Below are 24,207 nucleotides of genomic sequence, written 5' to 3'. Positions count from 1 at the left end.
GTAGTGTAGTGACGCGAATGCAGCTTCTAAACTCAAGGATTGACAGGCTCCGCTGCAGTGGGATGGTTGTTTCAACGGAGCCTGTCACCCCTCCTGATCGGGACTGTGTGTATGGGGGGGTCTATGTGACTTTGTGGCAGGGGGAGGACGGTTACAGATCCCCTGCTGTGTGGCTCTGTGATCCTGCCTAAGGACCGCCGCTTAAGATCTGTAACTGCCCTCCCCTGCCACAAAGTCACAGAGCAACCCACCCCCCACCACATAACATGAAAACAACCTCCCAGACTAACCAGGGTAACTAGTCACTGCATCAATGCACTGTGTATGTGCCCTGCTGCTGTGCCTGCCCCCGACTATGTACCCTGCCAAAGGTGACTGTCCTGTCCAATTACCAACCCCCTTTCCCATCCTCCTCCAAAAGAACATGATTGAAACAGTAGTTTACAGAAACATATTTTTTATTATCAACTACACATGGCATTGGGAGGTGAAACTTGGACGGGGGCTTGTGTCAGGCGGGAAGGAAAGAACTGTTCAAATTTTGGGAAATTAGTAGCAGAAGGCTCTCGAGCTCTCTGCAGGGGTGGAGTGAGAGTTAGCAGGGACTCTGCCGCCTCTCCTTCTTTGCACTTTGGGTGAGGTGGGTATGGGACTTGGTGGCAGGGGAGGGCGGTTATAGATGGACTGCAGCGGGGCTCTGTCCTCCTGCCTCCGTTCCTGCAGAACATCCACAAGGCGCCGGAGCGTGTCCGTTTGCTCCCTCAGTAGTCCAAGCAGCGTTTGAGTCGCCTGCTGGTCTTCCTGCCGCCACCTCTCCTCCCGATCCATGTTGGCTTGGTGCATTCGGGTCAAGTTCTCCCGCCACTGGGTCTGCTGTGCTGCCTGGGCTTGGGAACAGGCCATAAGCTCAGAGAACATGTCCTCCCGTGTCCTCCTCTTCCTACGCCTAATCCGCGCTAGCCTCTGGGAGTGTGATTCCAGGCTAGGTTGTGAGACAGTCACAGATGGGGCTGTGGAAATGGGAAAAAGGGAGTGAATTCCTCAGAAAGAAAAATGTAGTTGTGAACAAAGAACATAGTCTTTCTCTGTGAACAAGACCATGCACAGCACCTATCACATGCGCACTCAGCACAAGGTCGAATTTTCGGCCTTCGCATTCAGTGCCTGGGGTCTTGCACAGCACATTTGAGAAGCGGGGCAGCACAACGGAATTTCTGTTGCAGGCAGACATGGTAAGCCGTACACTTGTGGCAGTTTAAAACTTTTAGATTACCACTGGCCTCATTTCACATTTAAAGCTATGTCAGTTCCTGCAGCCAGCAATCCGGCAAGCGGGAACTCTGCCCCTGTCCCACCCCCTCGCGGCTGTCCCCGGGAACGATCCCTTTCGGCTGCCCCTCTCCCGCCTCCACCGCGTGGCTAAAAACCAGCGGTTACAGTTCTGTCAAGGAACGGGAAAGCAGTCCCAACACTAACATTCCCCTACCTAATTAAAAGCAGGTCACCATGGGCGACATCACCCTGATGAGGATCTCTGAGAGCGACAGACAGAGAATGCTCCGGGAAAGCCTCCAAAGACCAGGGCCGTATGCCGCCCTGCTATGCAGAGCAATGATTCCCGAGTACGTGATAGTCTCGTGGCGCGGCAACGTCTCGTACTTCGGAGGACCCAATAAGGCCGCTCTCCCCAGGAACCTCATGGAACGGCTTTCAAGTTACCTCCAGGAGAGCTTCGTGGAGATATCCCAGGAGGACTACTGCTCTATCCCCGGACATATAGACCGCATTTTACTGTAGCTGCAGTAGCAGGGAATAAACAGTAGAGCGGCTTGTGCAGGACAATCACTGAAAACCGGACATTGCTAGATTTTTTTTCAAAACTTGCACTGCCCATGACTAAACCGTTAAGCGCATAGGGCACACTAATCATGAACAACCCATTCTTTAAATTGTTAATATTCCTGTTTTGTTAAAAATAAATGTTTAGATGTTTACAACACTTACTGGCTGATCCTTCACCAGATTCTGTGTCCGGGGTAACGGCTGGGGACGCTTCGTAGGGGATCTCTGTAAGGGTGATGAAGAGATCCTGGCTGTCGGGGAAATCAGCGTTGTGAGCGCTGCCGACTGCCTCGCCCTCCTCATCTCCTTCCTCATCTTCCACGTCCCCTAACGTGTCCGAGGAACCGGCCGTGGACACTACCCCATCCTCAGAGTCCACGGTCACTGGTGGGGTAGTGGTGGCGGCCGCACCGAGGATGGAATGCAGTGCCTCATAGAAACGGGATGTCTGGGGATGGGATCCGGAGCGTCCGTTTGCCTCTTTGGTCTTCTGGTAGCCTTGTCTCAGCTCCTTGATTTTCACGCGGCACTGCGTTGCATCCCGGCTGTATCCTCTCTCTGCCATGTCTTTAGAGATCTTGTCGTAGATCTTTGCATTCCGTCTTTTGGATCGCAGCTCGGAAAGCACGGACTCATCGCCCCACACAGCGATGAGATCCAAGACTTCCCGATCAGTCCATGCTGGGGCCCTCTTTCTATTCACAGACTGCACGGCCATCACTGCTGGAGAGCTCTGCATCGTTGCCAGTGCTGCTGTGCTCGCCACGATGTCCAGACAGGAAATGAGATTCAAACTGGCCAGACAGGAAAAGGAATTCCAATTCAAATTTTCCCGGGGCTTTTCCTGTGTGGCTGGTCAGAGCATACGAGCTCGCACTGCTGTCCAGAGCGTCAACAGAGTGGTGCACTGTGGGATAGCTCCCGGAGCTATTAGCGTCGATTTCCATCCACACCTAGCCTAATTCGACATGGCCATGTCGAATTTGGCGCTACTCCCCTCGTCGGGGAGGAGTACAGAAGTCGAATTAAAGAGACCTCTATGTCGAACTAAATAGCATCGCAGTGTGGACGGGTGCAGGGTTAATTCGATGTAACGGCGCTAACTTCGACATAAACGCCTAGTGTAGACCAGGCCTTAGTCCAGTCTCCTTGCCCAGCTAGTCTTCCCCACTGGCTCCTTGTCTGATCTCAGTTCCTTCCTGGTTCCCAATTTGTCTCCTTGCCCAGCCAGGAGCACAGGAGAGTCTCCTGCTCTTAGTTCCTGTGTTCAATACCACAGTTACCAACTCCAGCCAGAATAAAAATAATTCACCAAATTTAGTCATGCAGACAGCTGCTTTTTAGAGCATCATAGGCAGAGAGGTATATAAATCATATACAAAAAGAAGAACAGGGTGCCACAAGTACTCCTGTTCTTCTTTTTGCGGATACAGACTAACACGGCTGTTACTCTGAAATCATATACAGTTATCCCAGTTTTAGTTCAACTGAGGACCTCTTAAGAAAATCAGACCGTGAAAGATTTTCTTGTCTCTGGACTAGCTCGCAATCAGTGCTATCAGTGGCCATGCAGCACTTGCACTTTCAAGACTTAGTCTTTCACACTGAGAACAGAAATCAGGCTAGATCAAGGTATGTATCAGAACATAAAAATGGCCATAAGGGTTCAGACCAATGGTCCTGTGAGCCCAGTATCCTGTCTTCCAACAGTGGCTGGCTTCAGAGGGAATGAACAGAATTAGTGATTGATCCATCCCCTGTCGTCCATTCACAGCTTCTGGCAGTCAGAGATTTAGGGGCAGTCAGAGCATTGGGTTGTATCTCTGACCATCTTGGCTCATAGTCATTGATGGACGTATCCTCCATGAACTTATCTAATTCTTGTTTGAACCCAGTTATACTTTTAGCCATCACAATATCCCCTCGCAATGAGTTCCACAGGTTGACTGCATTGTGTGAAGAAGTACTTCCTTATGTTTGTTTTTAAACTGCTGCCTATTAATTTCATTGGGTGACCCCTGGGTCTTATATTATGTGAAGGGGTAAATAACGCTTCCTTATTTGCTGTCTCCACTCCAAACATGATTATATAGACCTCTATCATATTTCCCCTTAGTCATCTCTTTTCTAAGGTGAACCTTCCCAGTCTTTTTAATCTCTCCTCATATGGAAGCGGTTTCATACCCCTAATCATTTTTGTTGACCTTCTTTGTACTTTTTCCAATTCAATATATCTTTTTTTTTTTTTTTGAGATGGGGTGACCAGAACTGCACGCAGTATTCAAGGTGTGGGTGTATCATGGACTTGTATAATGGCACTATATTTTTCTGCCTTATTATCTATCCCTTTCCTAATGGTTCCTAACATTCTGTTAGCTTTTTTGACTGCTGCTGCACATTGAGTAGGTGTTTTCAGAGAGCTATCCATGATGACTCCAATATCTCTCTTGAGTGGTAACGGCTAATTTAGACCCCATTATTTTGTCTGTATGGTTGGGATTGTTTTCCAATGTGCATTACGTTATATGATGACATAAGCCTCAGCTCAGCCAAATAACAGATGAGCAGTAAATTGTCGAACCAGAGCTCTTTTCCCTGCTTCCAACCAAGCAGAGTGAACAATCAATCCAACTCTTGCGAGGGCTACAGAACGGAGATATTGGTAGTAAATAATATAATATATGGAGATATCTCTATGTCATAGAGCTGGAAGGTCATCGAGTCCAGCCCCCTGCCTTCACTAGCAGGACCAAGTACTGATTTTTGCCCCAGATCCCTAAGTGGCCCCCTCAAGGATTGAACTCACAACCCTGGGTTTAGCAGGCCAATGCTCAAAACACTGAGCTATCCCTCCCCCCGAGTAATTATTTCCTTGTGTGCTACCGATTTAAAAACAGCAATGAAGGCATTGTTTGTTAGCTGGGACACGTGGAAATCTAGCAACCTAACAGAAATATTTACAAGGGTGGCAAGAAATGGACTGTAGATTGCTCTGGCAGGAGTCGGTGTGTAATGATCTATTGCTGTACTATAAACCTAGAAACCAGTTAGCAACAGCAAAAGACCATGGGAGCGGGAACCCTGGGGCATTATTTCCCCAAAGGTTTTATGTGCTATGTGGTTTTTCATTTGAGATACATACAAATAGAAACCTATCCCCAGGTACCTTAAAGACATTGAGAGTAGCTGCTAAGCCTTGTAACCAGGCCACTCAAGGTAGACATGCAGCATCATGTCCTGTCCATATCATGTCCTAAGTGGGGGATTGAGTTAGGAGACCAACTGTATGTGGGTGTGGGGGGGGAGGGATGAGAAGCCAAAGAGAAAGGGAGAGTTTTTCTCACTGTTGTGGGAGAGAAATAGATGGTGAAAGTCTGCAAAAGGTTCATATAAGAATCCAGACATATTGCTTATCAGGAACAACTGAACCATTCTGGTTTGCTCGTCACAAGCATAGCTATAATTCCTCTCAAATTCACACTGCAGTTATGCCAGCGCGGACTTGGTAAAAGTCCTGTTTTAGAAACAAATCCTCAGCTGGCATACACTGTCTGCAGATCAATTGAGGATCTGGCTTGCAGTTCACTGCCCTGTTTTCAATATATCTTGGTGGTTTTCTTTTAAAAGATCAGAAAAGTAAGAGGCTGATGTATTGAGCAAAGGCAGGAAGGAAGATGCTTTTTCTCACCCTTCCAAAATGTTATGGAGAGGTGGTCTTTCCAGAATAGAGATTTTGCTGTTCTCTCTCAAATCATCAGGAGATTAAGGCCTTGTTTACACTACAGTTTTGTCGAAAAAGTTATATCAACACTCCAAAAAGCGCTATAATAAAAATTGGTATTGCATGTTCACACTCGCTCCCTCTGTCGGCAGAGCATGTCCGCAGTTGGGGTACTATCAACAGTGTGAGCAATACACTGTGGGTACCTATCCCACAGTCCAGCTCAACACCTTCTGCCACTAGGTCTTGTGGGAAGGCGGAGCAGATTGCCGCACATCTTGGGACTGGGCTCAATGTCCCAGCATTCCATGGGCTTCCGGCTTTTTCACTACATTTTTCAATGGCCCTGTTTGCTGTGCACCCCGGCATCTTTGTGAGAAGGGGTGGATCCCGCATTGCTCTGCTATGCTCTGATAACTGTCATGAAGACATCATGGATGGCAGTGCAGTTAATCATGAAGTTCCTAACTGACGAAGACTCCCAGTTGCCTGACATGCTGAGTGATGTGAATAGGAGCAACTTTAGATTGCTTATGGCATTCACGGAACAGCTGCAGACAGTGGACCATTGCTTTTGGGCTCGGGAAATAAGCACTGAATGGTGGGATTGTATCGTCATGCAGGTCTGGGATGACGAGCAGTGGCTACAGAACTTTTGGATGCAGAAAGCCACCTTCCTGGAACTGTGCGGCGCTCGCCCCAGCTCTGTGGTGCAAGGACACCAGAACGAGAGCTGCCCTATCGGTAGAGAAAGGCGTGGCAATCGCTGTGTGGAAGCTGTCAACTCCAGACTGCTACCAGTTGGTCGTGAATCAATTTGGAGTCGGGAAGTCGACCGTTGGGGCTGCGTTAATACAATTGTGCAGGGCAATTAATTGCATCCTGCTACCAAGGACCGTGACTCTGGGACATGTGCGTGAAATAGTGGAAGGCTTTGCAGAAATTAGTTTCCCTAACCGTGGAGGGGCGATAGATGGCACAACATGTTCCAATTTTGGCACCAGACCACTTTGACAGAATACATCAATAGGAAGGGGTACTTCTCTATGGTGTTGCTTGTGGAGCACTGTGGTCGTTTCAATGCAGGGTGGTCCGGGAAGGTGCGTGACGCATGCATCTTCATGAACACCGGCCTGTATAGAAATCTACAAGCAGGGACTTTCTTTCCAGACCAGAAGATTACAGTGGGGGATGTTGAAATGACCATATTGATCCTGGGAGACCCAGCATACCCCTTACCGTCCTAGCTCATGAAACCTTACACGGGAAACGTGAACAGCAGTAAGGAGCGGTTCAACAGGCTGAGTAGATGCTGGATGACAGTGGAATGTGCCTTTGGCAAATTAAAGGTGTGCTGGTGAGGTCTTTATGGCAGGTTAGACCTCCATGAGGATAATATTCCCATGGTCATAGCTGTGTGTTGTATGTTGCATAATCTTTGTGAATCTAAGGGTGAAAGGTTTGCTCAGGGATGAAGTGTTGAGGAAGACTGCTTGGCTGCTGATTTTGAGCAGCCAGATACCAGGGCTATTAGAAGGACACAGAGGGGGGCAATTCGAATCAGGGCGGCTTTGAAGCAACACTTTGAAAATGAGAACCAGTGATGTATATCTCTGTGATTGGTCCTACAATGTTACGTTACATGTAGTTTTCCTAGGAAGCAATGGTGAAATTTGGGGCCTTACGTTCCAGTAATCAAATGATTAAACTGCCTGTGTATGTATTGGTAGTGCCTGCTATCTCAATTTGTAGGAAACAAATAAAGATGAGTTATCATTCAAAAACTTTGCTTTTCTTTCACAAGAAACAACACGCATGCACGCAAAGACACTTGGTGGGAAAGGAGGTACCAGGCAAGGGCAGACTTTCAGAGCTGTGTGTAGGTCCAGCTATCATTTTGAAAGTTGTCCGAGGGAGTGAAGGGGAAAGTGGGAAGGACTGTGGAGGCGGAATTTGGGAGAGGGACATGGAAGAGAGTCCTGAATGTGCTGCAGGGGAGGGTGGGTACGCATCTGCTCCGTCTGCAACATTATTAAGGACTTCAGAATCTGCGTTTGCTCCTCCATGACTTTAATCATCCGCTCAATAGCGTCCTTAACAAACTCCTGACTCTTTTCTGTCCTGCCTTTCGGCTTCCCTCCACTCTTTGTGTTCCCTTTTCTCTGCATTGGAGAAGTGCAGCACCTCCCGGAACATGTCTTCTTGCTCCGTGTTGGGCACTTTCTTATCTGGTGGAGACACTCAGTGCGTGGGGTGTTCCTCAAGGCCACATCTGCCGAAGCACAAGGAACAATGCACAGAAGCATGGTTGTTAAATTCGTGCACAGCATTGAAACATTTCAGTAAAATACACCTCTGGTAACATAACAATCACTTTCCCTTGGCAAGTACACATCTCGGAGAACACCCAAAGCATGGTGAGTGTTGGCTGAGGGTGGGGAGGGGCAATACACGGGGAAGAGAGGATTCAACAAAGTTGCGCTGCAGCCAACTAGGGGAAAAATTCAAAAATTCTCCAACACTTTTCCACAGGCAGGGGTCATTGTAGCAGATGCCTCACTCCTGAGGGTAAGCAGGGAAGCAAGGGCACATCTACTACACACTTGTGGCTTCTGCCCTGGTCCCTATGCTGCTTGCCTGTGTGCTGCTTTGGTCCCTGCACAAGTGATTGCTAAATGGTGTGGGAAAGTTTTCTTCCTCCATTGTAGGAACAAAGCAACTCTGCCAAGGAACTCTCGGCAGAGGATTGCAGAGTACCTCCAGGAAATTTTCCTAGAGATCTCTCTGGAGGATTCCCGTAAGATCGCATTGTGCATCAACACCCTGTTCTGCTGTACTGATTAGCTGTACAGGGGATTGTCCAGCAAGCAGAAACAAGGCCAGACTTGTATCTATATTCTGAACCCACCTCTGCACTACACAAACCACAGCGTCTCCTCTCCTGGCGTCTCCTCTCCTGCTTCTTGCTAGACACTCCTGGAGTGGTGAACAGTTCCTGGCTGCCTTCCCCATTGGGTGACCCCGCTAGGAGCTCCACATTTGTCATCTAACTCCACCTCTTCATCAATGACTTCATCCTCCAGGTTAGGTCCTCTTTCCACCGCCTCCAGGCTCGCCAAAGTATCCACAGGGCTTTTGGTGATGGAGGTGGGGTTGCCACTGAGGCTAGAACTGGCGGTCTTAGGTGCAGCACCGGAGCGACTATTTGCCTCCCTTGCTTTATGGTGCACCTGCCTCAGCTCCTTTATCTTCACTCTGCACTGCAGCATGTCCCGATCATAGCCCTTTTCGCACAAGCCTTGAGAAATCTGCCCGTAGGTATCAAAATTCCTATGACTCTAGTGTAGCTGGGACTGCACAGCCTCCTCTCCCCATATACCAAGCAGATCCAGCAGCTCCGCAGTGGTCCAAGCGGGAGAGCATTTTCTGCGATAAGCCGCCATGGTCACCTGGGAAGATACAATGAGACCTCTCCACGCTGAGCCAACAGGAAATGGAATTTCAAAAATTCCCAGGGCTTCTAAGGGGGAGGGGCAGATGGTTGTTACCTGGCTGTGGGGCAGTGGAGTTCAAACTGCTGACCAGAGCGGTCAGGATGGACATTGTGGGACACCTCCTGGAGGCCAATTAAAGTGAAAAAATCAAGCGCCGTGTCTACACTGGCATTTTGTCAATGAAAATTTTGCACAAAAAGCCTTATGTCTCTCGTCAGGGTGGTTTTATTTTGTTGCTGAAACAGGGCATGTTTGCCGCCAAAAGTCATATCGCAGTGTGTACACCTTTACTGTTTTGTTTGACAAAAGCTGCCTTTTTGTCAACAAAACTCTGTAGTGTAGACTGAATTTGGATGGTGTGTGTGTGAGAGAGAGAGAGAGAGAGAGAGAGAGAGAGTGAGAGAGCGCGCAATGGATCAGAATCAACCTCTGTGCCATATTGCTAATTCTCACTTAAATTGTAAACGCTGTGAGGAAGGGATTGTCCTCTCATCACATGTTCTTTGCTAGATTTTGGGTCACTGAGTCTTGTTGGGATTGTTTCCAGTGCCATTTTGATATGGACACTGAGAACCTGTGGGGCTGACTCCTCCATCTAGCGGAAGGAGAAAAATCTCCTGGCCCTGTGTGGAACTGAAATTACCCTCTCTTTCTCTCTTCCCCTCCCCCCCATAGGTTTAATTTATGGAGTCCTGCTTGGCACTCCTCACACAGTGGTGGCTCCTGCAGCTCCTGTGCTGTGGGGCTGGCTCTCCACTCTAAGTTAGGGTTACCATACGTCCGGATTTTCCTGGACATGTCCGGCTTTTTGGGCTCCAAATCCCCATCCGGGGGGAAATCCCAAAAAGCCGGACATGTCCGGGAAAATCGGGACCGGAGGGGCGGGGCCGGGGGGTGCCGGGCGGGCCGGGGGCCGGGGGGTGCTGGGTGGGCCGGGGGTCCGGGGACCAGCAGTGCTGAGCGGGCCGGGGGTGCCCGGGGCCGGCACCCCAGGGCCCAAGCGACCCAAGCTGGAGAGGCCGGGGGGGCCAGACTGGGCCGCGCCTCCTCCCCCCACACCTCCCTTACCTGCTTCAGGCTTCCCGCGAATCAAATGTTCGCGGGAAGCAGGGGAGGGGGCGGGGACTTTGGGGAAGGGGCGGAGTTGGTGTGTGGGCGGGGCTGGGGGTGGGGCCGGGGGCTGTGGACTGTCCTCCTTTTGGAGGCTGAAAATATGGTAACCCTACTCTAAGTGTTGCAGCCTCCGGGGTTGCAGTGTCGCTCAGGTTTGGCCCCGCCCCCCTGACTTGATCAAATTTGTGTGAGTGGAGTTGTGACCTGGCTCATGGAGTTGCAATGCCGCTCACTCAAATTTGTCCTACCTGGACTTCCATCATCATGACAGCTGGGCTAAACCTGAGTGGTGCTGGGACCCCAGAGGTTGCAGTTTCTGGAGCAGGGAGGCGAGTCCAGCCAGCCCCATGGGATAGGAGCCACAAGGAGTTGCCACATGACCCTTCGAAACATTTTGGCAACCCAATTTTGAGTCCTGACCCACTGATTGAGAAACCCTGCTATAGGCTATAGTCTGTAAACCTGCCTTTATTTGTCAAACACTGTGTTCCTGCCATTCAGAAAATCATGCTGATAAATTCCCATAGATTTTTTTTTAAATGTGTTTGCAGTTCTCTAATTGTACATGAGGTACATGATTAGCTTTTGCTTGTCATTATTACTGATGCTGTTATAAGCAGAACTGTATGCATCAGAGATTACCTGTCATGATGATGATTCCTTGTGAATGTTTCATAATGCACCAGTGAAAAACATAAGCTAATGCAGTATGAAATACAAAAGTTGTTGTTCACGGGACTAATTGTGTGGTGCAGGGGAAGAGAAGATTGCAGGTAATAGAGCTTGTGATCAAAATGTAAAAGATGCCAAGAGACACATGCAAGCACCATCATTTTAGACTAGCAGCTAACGATTTCAAATGTACAAAACGGGATGAAAGTGGAGGGGCTACTCTAACCTTTAGAGACTTGTATCAACTTAACTACGTTCCCCCTATTGTTTAGGTGACTACGGTAATTTTTTCACTTTCTGCCTTTGATTGTTATGTAGTTTTGCTGGACACTGTCAGTGTGCTTGTACTCTGAATAATGACGTTGTAAAAACCACATTTGTGGAGTACCATGTTTATTGTCTCTCACTGTCTTCTGCCTGCAATACAACAAAATAGAGGACAGACTCCCATTGACTTCAAAGTGCTTTGGATCAGGCCCCAAAGGAAAAAAGGAGCAGTAGTATGTTTAGTTTTTCAAATTTGTAATGGCAAGCAACCTTTCTCTGATCTAATTTTGTCCCAAATGATTCCTTTTGTTAACTGTTCAGATTCATAGGGTGTGGCTATACAAAGTAGGTCAGAATTATAATGGTCAACAGTCTCCCCTAGCCGTTAGTTTATTGTAAAGGAAATCTGCCCTCCCCAAGTGACATTTTTGCTGGGTTCACAGTAGGCTTGACACATTTTAATGAGTTTTGTCTAGCAGATTGCACTTCACGTCATGCTCATGTGTGGTCAGTTTCCACCACCTGTAGGCCTGATACCTAATACTGAGGAAAATATGACCCTTGCTATGGCTGAGTGACAATTTTTCAGCAAATAATAAATTCACCCCCCAAAAAAGTTGTTTTTTGGTTGCTCCAAAATGCATTGGTGAATTTGGGTCACATTTGGCAAATAGCTTCAGCCAAATAAAAAAAATGAGGGGTGGGGGGGGTTTAAAAAAACAATCAAAACTGTTCATTTTGACATTTTCAAAATAGCCCTTTTTGACATTTTTGTCTGGAAAGAAATGGTTCTGCTCCCCAAATGTGAGTTCTAATCAAATTTCACTTGGAAAATGTCATTTTGCTCAACCCGAATGAAATCTTTTGTTTTTATTTCAGCCAGGGGAAAAATCTAAGCTGCAGTTGATCCAAACCAACCTTTTTTATTTGTCTTTTGGCTTTGTATTCACTCAGCTCTAACAACTTGCCTATTTCTCAACAATATCAAATGCTTCTGGGAAAAATGGGGAAACACTAAGGCCTGATTGTCCAGTTCTGACTGGTTCCTTTCTAGACTGAAGAATTTGGGTGAGTTAATTTTGCTCCATTTCTGCGATGGTTTACTCATTTCATCTTATAGTACAGATGTGAGCATAAGATCTCTGAGAGCTGTCTTTGGACCTGTCTACATTACCCGCTGGATTGACCGGCCGCGATAAATCGCCCCCGCTGGATCAATCGCATCTAGTCTAGACGCGATAAATCGACCACCGAGTGCTCTCCCGTCGACTCCGGTATTCCACCAGGGTGAGAGACTGAGTTGACGGGAGAGCGTCAGCTGTCGACTTACCACAGTGAAGACAACGTAACTTAGATCTTGGATAATTCCCCTCCCCCCTTCCCCCCTGCGTAGACCAGGCCTTAATCACCAGCCTATAAAGTCACTTTTTCTGGCCCAGTGGATATGTAATTATTTGTACAAAGTGGAATAGATCCAACAGGAGAAACTGAAAATGGCCTGCTGACTAGGGCGGGTCCCTGCTCCAAATCAGGCTGAGGTGGAAGCTGACCGTGGGTCTTCTCCATCCCGGGTGAGTGCCCTAATCACTGGGCTATTGGCCACTTTGGGGCCTGGGTGGTGTCTTTCACTCTCTCTTTAAAGATTTCAAAAATTTCTGCAAAACAAAATTGTTGTTTTCTAGCCAGCCATAGTAATGAGGAGTCCCCTCGAGTGTTACTGACTAAAATGATTTCTTCAGAATGGAAAGTTTAAAAGAGAACTGAAGCCAACTGTTACCAATGATACATTTTTTTGGCAAGAAGGCAGCGCTGAAAACAACACGTTGCTTCTCACAGCACTGCCAGTTCCTGTTAGCTGTTGTTCTCTTTACTCAGATACCATAGCTATCTGTCTCCACCACCCTGCCCCCCAAATCTGGCTACTTCAGCAACACTTCAATTCTGAGGCAAAAGTGCACTGCTTTGTTGGGATTTATTAGATGCTGCTACATGCAATAGGTAGAGCTGGGTGCTTCGAATTCCTGAAGAGTTTCCATCTGCCTATTGTGACAGACCCAGACTGGCTGGGTGCAGGAGTCTGGTAGAAGGAAAACATACTGGACACTGGATGAATAGTTTTTTCTTCCCTGAGTGACCAGGGCAGGGGCTGCCCCATAGCAGTCAGGAAGGAGCTAGAAGCAGTTAAGTCAGGCAGACTCCATAAGACACCTGGAAACAATTAAGAACTGATTAGAAGCAATTAAGGGAAACAGGCTAATCAGATCACCTGAAGCCCATTTAGAACCCTGCTGGGACTAGTTTAAAAGGAAGCCCCTTCAGAGAGGCCAGCTGGTAGGAGCTGGGAGTAAGAAGGTGTGTTGTGGGAAGACTGGGAGAAAGAAGGTGCGCGGTGAAAGAGCTGGGAGGACAAGTATGGTCAGGTACCAAGGAGGGTGCTAGGAGGGGCCGTTTGGGGAAGTAGCCCAGGGAAGGGCTATAGCTCCGGTAGTATAGGAAAACTACCCATTGCGGTGCCATTAGGGTCCCTGGGCTGGAACCCGGCAAAGAGGGCAGGCCCGGATTCCCCCCAACCTCTACAAAAACGCTCCCTGAGAAGGAAGACTGGGACTGAAGTGGCCAGTCAATAGGTTTGGTGTAAGATGCCTATCATGAAGGTGGATCAGTAAGCTGTAACCCTTGCCTCTAGGAGGGGAGAGAGGCTACACTGAGGGTCACAGCAAACCTCTGAGGCAAGCCCTACCCGCCTAGAAGTGCAGGACCGCCCAAGGCAAAGCCAGAGCTCTGCCACACTATGTAAATCAGAAGAGGGTAAAATAAACTGCCTAGTAGAATGGTCTGGGCAGATCAAATACCTTCACTTGCTGAATGGAAGGAAATCCTGTCCAGTGAACTCTGAGGAATGACTCAGCCCCAGGTCAGAACATTACGGGGCTAGTAACAGCAGGACAGCAGTAATGTACCCTGGTCCAACTGCAGACTGTGATGGTAGACAGGCTTCCCCCACACTTGTGGAGTTACTCCAGGGGGAGGCATAGACCCTGATAGGGTGCAGGGAATGGGAAAAGGGCACTGGTTGTTTCCTCTTCCATCCCGGAGGATGGTCTTGGTATACGGGAGCATAGGCCTGTGTTGTGAAGGGGGAGGTGATATTCCAATTTAGATATTTTCATTGTAAAGGTCTAAATATTAAATCAGGGAGCAGACGAGAGTGGAGCAGAGCCAGAAGTGCGAGGGCAATCTGGATAATGCTCTGACATTGTGTGCAGGGGTGCTGGAACAATTTGTATAGTGGGGGCTATTGAGAGCCATAGAACCAACCTGTAAGTCCTGCAGCAGCACCCCCAGCATCCCTAGTTCCAGCACCTTTGCTTGTAGGACTTTGTAACAACAAAACAGCACAGTGGGGTGTCACAAGGGAATGAGAAAGCAGAGTAAGATCAGCAAAGATCATTGCATGTTTTGCCAGACTAGCAGTTGAGTTCGTGTGAGAAGAAACATGTGACCATCCTGGCTGGCTTCACTTGAGCAATCAGAGTCAGAAAATGACTGTCCTTACTAAGTAATCAACATCCTGTCCTAACAATTGCAGCCTTTCCACACCAGGGCTTTTCCCAGGGTTCTAGGATTGTTTGGATGGCAGCCCTACAGAGACAGTAGCTCCCAATCCCCAGCTCTCTAGAATCATTACTACGTTAGTCTGGTGAAGAATGTGGCTTGAAGTGAAAGAAAAAGCTAGTTTGGGGCCAAATTCTGCTCCAAGCAACCCCATTGAAATCCACATAGTTGCATGGGTGTAAACAGAGGGCAGAATTTGGCTGCATGGTGTTAAGGGGAGCATGGACTGTCCTCTGTTTACATGTTTTGTAAAGCGCCTACCACAATAGGGCTGCAGTTTCTGATTGGGGGCCCTGGCTGCTTCTACAATACAAATAAATAATAATGGTGATTAATAAAATAACCAGTGTAGTGTGAAAGTCAAAAATATATAATTGCATAAGGTTACAAAATATGGATTAATGTTCACTGTTTCTATTGTCTTTTTTGTGTTTAATAATTTCCTTTATTTTTTTCCAGATCACCCTATTTTTTATTGGAAGAACAAGGCCCTGGGGTAGAGGCAAAAATGTACAAAACGCCCATCTGCGTGCTACAGCTAAGCAGGGTGGTGATGAACCACAAGCTCTGGGCTGTGTTTATCATCACCTTCAAGTTCATGTCCTTTGTCTCCATAATGTTTTACTGGAAAATCACCGAGGATGCCAAAGGCAAGAGTCTGCTCTATGGCTTGCCTCTGGATGTCAAATGTCCTCGATCTGTGCCTTCTCCTCCCCCAGCTGTATCTGGCAGGCCACCTCCACCGCCTGGGGATATATTTTTTGTGGAGACCTCAGAAAAAACCAACCCAAGTTTTCTCTTTATGTGCTCTGTCGAATCAGCAGCCAGGGCTCACCCTGAGACCAAAGTCGTCATCCTTATGAAGGGCTTGGCAAACAGAAATTTCACTCTTCCAAAACACTGGGGCTTCTCCCTGCTGAGTTGCTTCCCCAATGTGGAAATCCGGCCACTGGACTTGAATGACCTTTTCTCTGGTACCCCTCTAGCTGACTGGTATTTGGTGGCCCAGCACAGATGGGAGCCTTATTTCTTACCCATACTTTCTGATGCCTGTAGAATTGCTATCATGTGGAAATTTGGGGGTATCTACTTAGACACAGACTTCATAGTCCTTAAGAACTTAAAGAACCTCACCAATGCACTTGGAACCCAGTCCAAATATGTATTGAATGGAGCTTTTCTCTCTTTTGAAGCCAAACACAAGTTCATAGAGCTTTGCATGCAGGACTATGTGGATAATTACAATGGCTGGATCTGGGGGCACCAGGGCCCACAGCTTTTAACACGTGTTTTCAAAAAATGGTGCTCGATCAGGAGTCTCCAGAGCAGTAAAAGCTGTAAAGGAGTCAGTACTCTTCCCAGAGAAGCCTTTTATCCCATCCGCTGGCAGGACTGGAAGAAGTACTTTGAAGTGGTCAGCTCTTCGGAGCTTCACAGACTCTTCAAGAATACCTACGCGGTGCATATTTGGAATAAAAAGAGCCAAGGGACAAGATTTGAGATCACCTCAAAAGCTTTACTGGCTCAGCTGCATTCCCATTACTGCCCTTCAACGTATGGGATAATGAAGAAATATTTTTGAAAGGAATTGATTGACCCACCTGTCACCTAACTGAACAAAGGAAGTAGCCAAAACTGTTCAGCCTTCCAAGCAAAAATGTACATTTGAAAGTGCTTCTATCTCTGTGAATCATCAATCACCAGGCAGTGTGATGTAGTGAAATTCAAAGATAAATGTAGGGTAGGCTGAATGTAGGTTGAACACAGGAGTTAACTAAAGACTGAGCAGTGCTTGCCTCGTTTTCCTTCCTTTCCTTACACTCGGGTCCCTTTACACTACTCTGGCTGTGTAAAGGGACCTTAAGATGGGAGTAAATGTTGCAACACTCTGGCAGCATAAAGAGGTTTTAAAGTGAGAGTAAACAGTCTTTATTCTGCCAACAGGGCATAAAGGGGCCTTAGTATAAATGAAAAGCTGGACCCAGGTCATTGGTTGATTCTTGTGAGCTCCCAAATATCTTCAAAGAAATAGTGAGGGAAGCAGAGGGAAGATAAATTGAGGAAGAAGTTAAAAGGAGGATCAGAAAAGGCAGCAAGGGAAGGGAATAAGGAAGACGAGAAAAGAAAAAAAGAGGGCGATTTTTTTTTTACCCTTTTTTTTTCTTCTTTTCCTTACTGCAGAAACCAGTAGCTGAATGGAACTTCCACATGTTCCAGCTTTTATTTTACAAACCTTTAACGGGACACTTCTGTGTGTACAAGGAGCCATGTGCTATATAGTCCTTGGTCGGTTCTTAATGGGGCAAATACCCATTGTCTCCAGCGTGAGGTTTGACTGCGTAAGGAATTCAGGGTTGGTCCAAAGGTGGGTTGTTTTTTTGTTTTTTTGTTTGTTTTTAAATTAAAACTTCTAAGCAGACATGGGACAAACTTTATTTTAAACGAGGGTCAGAATTAATATGCTATGAAGATGCAAGTGATGGGTGTGTCCAGATTGTGTTGCCTGTCTTCTGATTGGAGAGCTGTAAAATGTCACTTCCTTTTATTGGAATGATCTGTGGATTTATGTGTGTATACCCACTGCAACTCTCCCCACCCCTCTCCGTCACTGTAGTATCTGAGCAACTATTAATCATTTTATTCTCACAACACCACGGGAAGGCAGAGAAGTACCACTCTCCTATTTTACAGATGGACAACTGAGAGACCGAGAGATTAAGGATGGGAGTTAGTTGCCTAAATACCTCTGAGGATCTGGGCCTAAGCTCCTTGCCCAAGATCACATAGGAAATGCATGGCAGAACTGGAAGTTGAACTTAGATTTTTCTGAACCTCACTTTAGCACCGGAACTGAAAGACCCTGCTTCTTACACTTTCAAATCTTCTGTGGCATTCTGCTGCTATTTCTGGCACAGAAAGTAGCCTGGAGGTGCAGGGGTCATCTTTGAGCCCTGAATAAATGCTACTGAAAGCATCTGTGGCTCTCAGACTCTTCCTAACTGATGTGTGGGGGAGACAGTTTCTGTTGTGGAAAAAGTTGTCTTTGCAGACTCCCAGCACTGACATGAGCCCAAGGAGAGACCATAAAAGCTTTGAGACAGGAAATTCCAGTTTCCATAAACTCAGTGTAAAATAAATGACGAAATCCATATTTCCTTTCTTACACAACAGATTGTAGCTGTGTGCTGTTACTAATGGGATTGGGTAAGCATTACATCATCCGTGAACTACCTGCTCTGTGTGAAGGCAAAGATGAGCTGCCAACAGACCTGTCGGGGGAGTGTAGCAGTGATGGAGGGCAATGAATGGGATGGCTTTTTGCAGCATTGAAGGGACTTGTTGCTGAAAGGGTCAGGTAGAATAAAGTGGTGATATACTTTGGAAAGGAGGGGGAAGCATTGGGCGGGAGAGAAATTTTACTGCTCCATCTCCCAGCTTTCGAGCCTTCATTTGAAGCTTCTGCTGCTGCCACCACAGGGCACCTCTCCTGTCTTTAATTCACCACCCTCCCATCTGTCTGTCTCCGATCTTGAGACCTGACACTGCAAGAGACTAAACATCTCCTGTGAAGTGAAGGGGAGCTGAAAAAACTTAGAATCTCACAGGAGGCACTCAACACCTTGCATTAATGGGCTCTTACTGGTTAAATTGGATTCAACTGTAGCCTCCACAATGGGGAAAAAATGTGCTGCCTTCCTCTGTCTTGACCACCACTTCTTCCTGCTTTTTGATTCAGCTGTGAGTCTATAGCACGATTTGGAGCACAGCTGAACTGACAAAGAAGCATTAGTAGCTATAAGGGAGGCAGGCTGCCAGTTAACGCATCAGTCTCAGTGCACACACACTCTCTAAAACAAGATTTATAGTAAGAGGGGTCACCCAGGGCCACAGACATGTGCTGAGATGGTTGTCATGGGCGAGTGGAGCATCATCCATCTCCTACCCTGTACTCTGTAAAGGAAACCATAGTACTATAAAATATTAAACACCTTGTCTGAGCCTTAAACAGTTGGTTTTCTTATGAATAAAGATGGGCTTGAGCTATTAACTTCAGATCTAAAAATAAGCTTTTCTGATGTTCAGGGACAGTGGCTGATCCAGCGCTCCATTTCATGAACATGACTAATGCTGCATCCTAATAGGATGGTATCATCTGGCACTTCTGGAAAACTGCTCGAAGTCGTGATCCGACCAACACCGCTGGCTGCTCTGGCTCTATCTGACCTTCAAGTCTGCAGCTGCTTCAGGGCTTTTTCTGCTTCCCAGCTCAACCACAAGCAAGCTCAGATTTGCTCAGCTGAGCCAAGGATATGTATAAAACAAAAGACGGCCTGAAGCATAGCAGGACAAAATCTCTTTCTTTCTTTCTCTCTGTTTATTTGCAACCACCCAAATGACCCAAACAGCAGAGCAAAAGAATCCTAACCTACTATGGAACTCATCCCTCTCACTTCACAAGGCTATGAGTAGTCAGGTGTGGCTTATTTTCCCTCTAAACCTTAGGTCACGCTCTTAGTTTTACTCTCCTTTTCCTATGTGTCCTACAGTCATTTTGATCTTGTTGGTTTCCTCACAGTCCCCACCCTGAGCACTTCAAAATACAGAATACACACTTTTCAAAAACAAGTGTACTTACCAAAAACCAACAATGTCTAAGAGCATAGGAACTGTGTTCTTACACAGACCATGGGGCTGCTGTATGTCAGTATCCCGTCTCCATCCACTGGAGCCAATGTTGGCTATTTCAGAGGAAGGCAAACTGTGTACCCATTGTAACTTTGCAACACTATACGCTGGGGATCTTCCTGAGCCCTACCTCATGAACATTTTATATCTGAGACATTAGCATTGATAGCCCTTGTATGTTTTTTCCAGCTTGTGTCAGTGCAGCTGCTATTCCTGTCTATATAAATGGATAGAAATGCAAGAAATTGCCAGGCTGGGACAGATCCCTGGTCTGGGTAGTATGGTATCCTATTTCTGGTATTTCTCTTTTACTTGGCCTCAGTCCAGCTGAGCAATGAAATGTTAGTTGAGCCAAGGACAGCCTAATGGTCAAGGCATGGACTTAATTTGGTCAGGCTGCATCACAGTGTGCACTTTATTTGGTCACACTCTTTGCCTCTGAATTTCATGTAAAATCTAGCACTGCTTATGTGAAAAAGTGCCTTTTCATAGAATGGCCTATTTCTCTGCAACTTGCAACCTGCATAAAGAGCTTTGCACTAATCCCGTGTTCTCTCCACTGCTGTAAATAGACTAGAGGTCAGTTGTTAAATTGGGAGGAAGTCCCTCTGTCCTAGTGGAACATAGGAAGTTGGGTCAGTTGTGTCCTGGCAGATTAGCTTGCAATATGTTAGGAAAATTCTAAATTTAGGATTTGGGTGGGACATTGTTGATTCATGGCAGCTTAATATCCGGCTAAAGGAAGAGGCCAATCTAGTCTGCAGTGAAATGCATAATAAAGGCCTTTGCACATTAAGGATCATGTGCCTTGAATATCTCCATTCTGACTGCTGCCTTAGTGATCCTGATCACACAGATAAAAAGGGTGCCCAGTGGAATTCAAATGTTTCATTTGCCTGGTGTTTCCTTTTCCATTTTCAGGGAAATGAATACAGCATCTCTCTCTCACCCATGCACGAGGAAACAGACTTGAGCCAGTAGTGGTTGTATTTGAGTCATTTGCCCCTATGGTCCCACCTCAAGGGTTAAATAGATCTGGTTTTAAAAAAAAATTGGATAGAACACTTTTCTGTCATAATGCAGTTTTGACTAAATCAAAACTTTTTGCAGGAACATACAGATTTTTGACTAAATTTTGCAATGGGTAAAAGTCAAAACATTTTGTGTTCAGAGTAATTTTGATTTTTGTTTGGCTTTTGGTATTAAACATGTATGTAATATTTTAATATGGTATAAGTCACAACAAAATGAATTGAAATGACACTTTTGAAATGAAATGTTTTTACATTGATGAAACATTTCAAAGCTATTGAAATTAAATGTTTAGATGGTCACAAGTTGATTTTTCTTTTTTCCCCTCTTAATTTTTGGTTCACAGGAAACTACAACATTTTGGCTTTTCGTTCTGGTTTGGAGCAATTTTTTTTGTCAGACTCTCCTGCAGAATGGAAATTGTGGCTCCCAACCAGCTCTAATAAGCTGTAATGTTGTCTGAAGCACCAGCCAAATGCAGTTCAATGTGGAAGAATCATTATCGAGAAGGGAAAGGGAAAATTTGGTTGTGTTTTAAAAAAAAAAAAAAAAAAAAGTTCAAAAGAAGCTGGAAGAGATCCACGGTGACCTTTTGTTAGTCAGATAAGCAAGCATCTAGGTCTTTCCCTGAAGACTGTCAAAATTTAACTGGTGCTTCTGTTACTTAGCTTGCACTGAGATATGGAAACTGGTGGGAACTTCCTTTAAGCTGTAGCCAGGACTTGCACTGATAATCGAAGGTAGAGATGAATAGTTCACTGTGATCTTTTCTCATCTTTTTCATGGTACTGTCTTTACGAGGCAACCTGGGTCAGGATTTTAGCTTCTAGGCAAAGGAAGCTCCTGCAATATTGCAGCACCCTTTGGGGTGAAAAAGCTTTAATTTTTTTTTTTTTTTTGGTATGAATAGAGACCACAGGCATCATTTTTATTGCCAGAGGTCCTAAGTAGAAATCCTGGCATATTTTAAAATCAAGAATTAGTGCTGCTGTTGTCTGGATTTATGCCATTTGATGCCTTTTCAGAGATGCTCTCTTTTAAGAAGAGGATGAAACCAAAGCAGCCTTTGGCCTTTTCCTACTGTTCAATGTTTATGGAGGGGGGGGGGAATAAATGTAATTTTTACCTTTTTATTTCATGTTTCTAAAAAAAAAAATTGTTGGAACTTCATGTAATCTGCATTAGTTAGTCTAGACAAGAAATTTTCATCTTATCACTAGAAACAACTTGATTAAATTTAGCAGTGTTGAAATAGCATTAGACTAGCTGAGTTTAAGCAATTTTTAAAATACAAATTACGGCATGCAGGCTGGATGCGTAGGCAGTTGGTAATGTCAGTGCAAAATATTCAGTTCCTGTTCTCTTTCCAGGGTTATGGTGACCATACAAAATGACTATTTGGTAACCTATGTAAAATAAGCTTGGTGATCTTGGTCCGGAAAATGGACAGATATCCACACCATAAGAAATTGTATTGCAATTTACACTACTCTTATCAGTGAGGTCAATAATCAAGGCCCTAAATTAGCACCAACCACCCTCTTAGTCTTAATAGCGGAAAGTTTGCACTTTCATTGCCCTACCTATATTTGTGGACCTGATCCAAAGCCTGTTGAAGTCAAGGGGAGTCTTTCCAGTGACTTCAATGTTTTTTGAGTAAGGCAATGGATGAATAAAGGACCTTGTGCACCAGTACTGTCATTTTGATCCCCAAACTGACTTATTTGCAAAATGAAATATGTAGCTCCCAGGTTTGTCTTGTATCCTGTTGAGGTTTAGATAGGCAGTGAAATTGGCAGGTTTATAAACACCCAACCCTGCGCCAATATACAAATACCTGATAAGTTTTCAATTATTAAATACTAGCTCAGCTTTATTTCTATAGCTTTGTAATGGCAGTTTGTGTGTTCTATTGTTCCCGAAAGTGTATCTGATGATAAAATCATTTCCAGTATGTTCAAATCATGTTAATAATAGCAAAGTGACTGAAGTTTTACTGTGACCACACTGAATCATGAATGAAGGGAACAGATTTCATTTTTAATGTGCAAATATTAAACATGTTGTTTAAATACTAAATAGTAATGTTCTTCTTTTAATTGTATGCCGTGGTGGTGTAGCTGTGTGTCCCAGGATATTAGAGAGACAAGATGGGTGAGATAATGTCTTTTATTGGACCAACTTCTGTAGGGGAGAGAATGACAAGCTTTCAAGTGACACAGAGCTCTTCTCAGACCTGAGGAAGAGCTCTGTGTCACTTGAAAGCTTGCTTCTCTCACCAACAGAAGTTGATCCAGTAAAAAAAAATATTACCTCACCTCCTTGTCTCTTCTTTTAATTGTTAACCCAATTTCAAGGAAGGATAGGAAGCAGTGGATCATCTGACTGTTGCTTGATTGAGGTCTTGTGGTTCTGACATTATAGACAGTGACCTTTTTAACAAGGTGAAACTGCTGCCCACGGAGGACTGAGGAAAATCCAAGTGAGGAAATATAATGGGGAAATGATCCATATCACAAATTTTGTTTACTTTTATGATGGAGCTGTATCCCTTGTCAAATTAACCCCATGTAAGCTTTAAAGGAGATGAGACCATTGCGGAGAAGCTAAATGAACTCTACACATCTGTCCTCACTGAAGAAAATGTGGGGGAGATGCACACAGCAGAGCTATGTCTTTTGGGTTGACAAATAGGGTTGCCAACTTTCTAATGGCACAAAACCGTACACCCCTGTCCCGCCCCTTCCCTGAGGCCCCATCCCTTCTCAAAGGCCTTGCCCCTGCTCACTCCATTTCCCCCCCCCCCCCACTTTCACCAAGCTCGGGCAGGGGGTTGGGGTGCAGGGTCCCAGCAACACTTACTGTGGCTCCCAAGAAGCAGCCCCCAGCCCCCCTAGGCGCATGGGTGGCCAGGGAGGCTCTGCATGCTATCCTCATGCCCACAGGCACCATTCCCACAGCTCCCATTGGTTGCAATTCCCAGCCAATGGGAGCTGTGGAGCCAGCACTGGGGCGGGGACAGTACGCAGAACCTCCCTAGCCACCCATGCAGCCGCTTCCAAGAGCCATGTGGAGCTGGTCAGGCAAGAAGCCTATCTTAGCCACGGGCCCCCACTGCCCTGCCAACCGGACTTTTGATGGCCCGGTCAGTGGTGCCAACTGAAGCCACCAGGTTCTCTTTTCAACTGGGCATTCTGGTCGAAAACTGGTCACCTGGCAACCCTAGTGACAAATCTGAAGTATTGTACCGCATTGATGTGTCAGTAGAAGAGGTTTTAGAACAAATTGATAAATTCAACAGCAATAAATCACCAGGACCAGATGGTATTCACCCAAGAGTTCTGAAGGACCTCAAATATGAAATTGCAAAGCTAGTAATAGGAGTATATAACTTATTGCTGAAATGAACCTCTGTACCAGATGATTGGAAGGTAGCTAATGCAACACCAATTTTTAAAAAATGGGCTCCAGAGGCAAACCTGGCATTTATAGGACAGTAAGCCTAACTTTAATACTGGACAAATTGGTAGAAACTATCATGGACTGGAAGGGACCTCAATAGGTCATTTAGTCAAGTTCTCCACACTCAAGGCAGGACTACATAATAACTAGACCGTTCGCGACAGGTGTTTGTCTAGCGTGTTCCTAAAAACCTCCAATGATGGAGATTCCACAGCCTCCCTGGGCAATTTGTTCCAGTGCTTAGTTACCCTGACAGGAAGATTTTCCTAAGGTCCAATCTAAACCTCCCTTGCTGCAGTTTAA

At 45.9% G+C, this 24,207-nt stretch overlaps 2 protein-coding genes across 5 annotated transcripts in view; one reads left to right on the top strand and one right to left on the bottom strand.

Annotated features, from left to right (window-relative positions):
• Positions 1 to 22,521, top strand: part of A4GALT (alpha 1,4-galactosyltransferase (P1PK blood group)) — a 46,100-nt gene extending 23,579 nt beyond the window's left edge. For 2 of the 4 annotated variants that reach the window (XM_005296685.5, XM_005296686.4), the window contains exons 2-3: positions 11,989 to 12,177; positions 15,184 to 22,521. In XM_005296685.5, the coding sequence (XP_005296742.1) occupies positions 15,233 to 16,306 (1,074 nt within the window). In that variant the 5' untranslated portion in view covers positions 11,989 to 12,177; positions 15,184 to 15,232 and the 3' untranslated portion in view covers positions 16,307 to 22,521. The remainder of the gene's footprint in view (positions 1 to 11,988; positions 12,178 to 15,183) is intronic. The other 2 variants (XM_005296687.5, XM_042848365.2) reach the window with 1 other exon arrangement.
• On the bottom strand, positions 444 to 2,977 carry LOC135975926 (uncharacterized). The gene is made up of 2 exons (XM_065569618.1): positions 2,005 to 2,977; positions 444 to 1,010 (listed from the first exon to the last, which is right to left on the bottom strand). The coding sequence occupies exons 1-2, from the start codon at positions 2,579 to 2,581 to the stop codon at positions 550 to 552; spliced, it is 1,038 nt and encodes a 345-aa protein (XP_065425690.1). The 5' UTR covers positions 2,582 to 2,977; the 3' UTR covers positions 444 to 549.
• Positions 22,522 to 24,207: the final 1,686 nt, after the last annotated feature.

Source organism: Chrysemys picta, chromosome 1 (genome assembly GCF_011386835.1).
Source record: "Chrysemys picta bellii isolate R12L10 chromosome 1, ASM1138683v2, whole genome shotgun sequence".
NCBI lineage: Eukaryota > Metazoa > Chordata > Testudines > Emydidae > Chrysemys > Chrysemys picta.
The sequence above is the reverse complement of the archived record's forward strand: the minus strand, read 5'-3'. Positions and strand labels throughout refer to the sequence as shown.